The 2,053-nt window shown below is 68.0% G+C and overlaps 2 protein-coding genes across 2 annotated transcripts; both read right to left on the bottom strand.

Moving 5' to 3' along the window:
• Positions 1–144: 144 nt before the first annotated feature.
• LOC105560580 lies at positions 145–962 on the bottom strand (the record flags this gene model as incomplete). Its single annotated transcript, XM_012009817.1, has 1 exon — positions 145–962. A coding segment is annotated over exon 1 (818 nt), but the record flags the coding sequence as incomplete, so codon positions are not given.
• Positions 962–1,393, bottom strand: LOC105560575 (serine/arginine-rich splicing factor RS2Z32-like). The gene has a single exon (XM_012009805.1). The coding sequence runs from the start codon at positions 1,391–1,393 to the stop codon at positions 962–964; it is 432 nt and encodes a 143-aa protein (XP_011865195.1).
• Between the last annotated feature and the right edge of the window lie 660 nt (positions 1,394–2,053).

Raw genomic sequence — 2,053 nt, 5'->3', positions numbered from 1 at the left:
CCGGCGAATATCCTCCCCTGGTGGACGGCGCGTCGACGTAGGTCGGCGATCTCCGCCGTCCACCAGTGGACAGCCCGCCGGGGCCGAGTCTTGGATCGGGGCAACGCGGCATCACACGCCGCTGTTAGCGCCGCCCCGACCCACTCGGCCTCCCGCAGGGGGTCCATCTCCCGGGTCTCAGGGAGATCTCCCCGGACCCAACAGGCGGCCTCCAGCGAGGCCATCAGGGCGTCCTCATGGAGCTTCTTGAGGGCCCATCGCGGTCGCACCTCCTGGCGACGCACGGGGGAGAGGGCACCGAACTCCACCGTAATATAACGGTGATCCGATAGAGACTCGGTGCCCTCCTCCACCCTCCACCCCGTAACCAGGCGCGCGGCCGAGGGGGTAGCCCACGTGATATCCACGATGGACTCCCCCTGCGTCCGCACGCAGGTGGAGGTCCGGTCCTCATTAAGCAGGACCAGACCGTGCGTCACCGCCCACTCGTGCAGGACCCTGCCCTTCTCATTGTCGCGCCGGGAACCCCAACTTGCGTGCCACGCGTTGAAGTCCCCGGCCACAAGGACCGGCCTCAGACTCAGGACAGTCTGTCCTATGTCCGAGAGCCAGTCCTCGAACGGGGCAGGGCGCCTGGTGGGCCTGAGGTAAACCCCCACGACCGCGATAGGCCCCCACTGAACGGCCACGTGCCGCTCGCCGCTGGTGATGGCGGTCGTGTCGGGCCCGCCCGGCACCGACCGCCATCTTTTCGCGACCGAGTCCCCCGCAGCCCCATTGTCGACAGCCCAAAACGATCTGCCGTCCCTGGGGGGGCGGTGGGGCTCGGCCACGATCGCCAACGTGAACCCCCATCCCACCATGCTTTGCTGGAGTAACTCCTGCGCATGGTGGGAATGGTTCACGTTGGCCTGGATCAGGCCATAACCGCCTGGTATCGGGCGGGGGGGATGTCGAGGCATTACTGGGCCTTATCCCCCCCGTCCGACGGGGCCTCCACTTCCATGGCCTCTACGTCGGGGGCCCCTCCCTTGCGCGCCTCCTGGCGCGACTGGCGTTGCGGCTTGGGCACCTCGTCCAGTCCGCCGTTCGGCTCCCCCTTTTCCTCTTTCGCCGGCTGAGCTTCAGCCAGGGGGGAAGTCGCAGTGACCGGCGCCTTCCCTTGAGCACCCGGTGGGCGTCCGCGCACGTTGCGCTGGATGCACGTGTTAGCGCCCAGCACGTGCGCCGCCGGTCTGCCCCTGTCCGTACAGAGCGGACATTTAGGGGCCGACCGGCAGCCGCGGGAGGTGTGACCGGCTTCTCCACACCTGTAGCACCTCCCGCTGCGATCCGCCTCACCGGGGCACAGCGCCCTCGTGTGGCCCCTCTCGAGGCATTTATGGCAGCGCATAGGCCGCGCCTCGAGAAGGGCCACCCTGGCCGAAACCCAACCGGCCCTTATCCGCCCTTTTTGGGCGACTTCTTTCGCAGAGGTGAGGGGGAGGCGGGCTCAAAGGCTGAATGTGCCCCCGGCGGCCGGCTGCAGCGCCCCGCACTGTACGTCGGAGACGCTGCAGCGCGCCGCATCGGCCACCCACCCCCTCACCTCCTCAACTCCAACGGAGTCGTCTAAGTCCCTTAGACGGATCTCCGCCATTTTACGCGGCCTATTAACCCGCGTTATCTCCTCGTCGGGGAGGACCCGCCTGATCCACTCAGCGAGTAGGTCGGCCTTCTCGGCATGGCCCTCCCCGGACACCTCGATCAGTCGGGCACCGGTGGCCCCGGATCTTATAGCGACCCGGTCCCCGATGCCCAACTCCCCGAGATTAATGCTCCCCCCTCAAGGTGGCAAGGGCCCCGCGATAGTCGCCGTCGGTTCGTGTCAAAGTCACGACCGACGTTCGCGGGACCCTCCGCCTGGGGGTCCTCTTCTGAGCCCCCCCGGTCTTTCCCTTCGCTGGGGGGTCGGGGGCCACCGCTCCGGAGGCGGCCCTGACCGCCTTCTTCTGGGCTGCCTTTGCCCTCCGCCCCAGCACCGTCGCGAACGTGTCGACACCCGCGACGGGCC

The sequence above is a fragment of the Vollenhovia emeryi genome, unplaced genomic scaffold, assembly GCF_000949405.1.
Source record: "Vollenhovia emeryi isolate VEMERY1.0 unplaced genomic scaffold, V.emery_V1.0 DF945876.1, whole genome shotgun sequence".
Classification (NCBI taxonomy): domain Eukaryota; kingdom Metazoa; phylum Arthropoda; class Insecta; order Hymenoptera; family Formicidae; genus Vollenhovia; species Vollenhovia emeryi.
Note: the sequence above shows the minus strand (reverse complement) of the source record. Positions and strands in the feature narration are given on the sequence as shown.